This window comes from Cynara cardunculus, unplaced genomic scaffold (assembly GCF_001531365.2).
Source record: "Cynara cardunculus var. scolymus isolate 2C unplaced genomic scaffold, CcrdV1 Un_Scaffold_10828, whole genome shotgun sequence".
In the NCBI taxonomy this organism is placed as follows: Eukaryota; Viridiplantae; Streptophyta; class Magnoliopsida; order Asterales; family Asteraceae; genus Cynara; species Cynara cardunculus.
Window position 1 is genome coordinate 2485 of NW_020206163.1, and position 775 is coordinate 3259.

At 42.6% G+C, this 775-nt stretch overlaps 1 protein-coding gene across 1 annotated transcript in view; it reads left to right on the forward strand.

Annotated features, from left to right (window-relative positions):
- LOC112505427 overlaps positions 1-407 on the forward strand; it is a gene marked incomplete at its 3' end in the record, with an annotated part of 2872 nt that extends 2465 nt beyond the window's left edge. Inside the window, exon 4 of the mRNA XM_025109336.1 lies at positions 126-407. Within this exon, the coding sequence (XP_024965104.1) occupies positions 126-407 (282 nt within the window). The remainder of the gene's footprint in view (positions 1-125) is intronic.
- Positions 408-775: the final 368 nt, after the last annotated feature.

Genomic DNA, 775 nt, shown 5'->3' on the forward strand with positions numbered 1-775 from the left:
ATCCGGGTAAAGCCAATGTAGTGGCGGATGCTTTGAGTAGGAAGACGTATGCTGGACTTCTATGCTATGTTATCACTCACAATTTGGTTAAATCTAATTTATTCGATGATATTCGGAAGTGGCAGATTGAGGCTTTGAAGCCTGAGAACGTTAAATTAGAACGAATGGTGGAATATCTGGATTCTCTTTCTGAAGACGGAAGTGGCTTAAAGATCTTTAAGACCCGAATTTGGGTCCCCAGACTTGCCGGTATGCGGGATGTTGTCTTAACGGAAGCACATAAGTCGCGATTATCGATACATCCAGGGAGTACCAAAATGTACCAAGATCTACGTTTAGATTATTGGTGGCCTGGGATGAAGACTGATATTGGACGATATGTCAAGAAGTGTACCACATGCTTACAAGTAAAAGCTGAACACCAGAAACCGTATGGTAGTTTACAGCCTCCCGAGGTACCGATGTGGAAATGGGAAGAATTAACCATGRATCTGGTTACTAAACTACCAAAGACCCAACGAAAATACGATAGTATTTGGGTTATAGTTGACCGGTTGACCAAATCTACACTGTTCTTACTCGTCCGAGAGTCTTATTCTATGGATCGATGGGCACAGTTATACATCAACGAAGTTGTCTCGTGACACGGTGTACCAGTAAAGATTATCTCTGATCGTGACTCCCGATTCACTTCTAAATTCTGGGCTAGATTTCAACAAGAGTTGGGAACACGTCATGTGTTTAGTACGGCCTATCATCCTCAGACTGATGGACA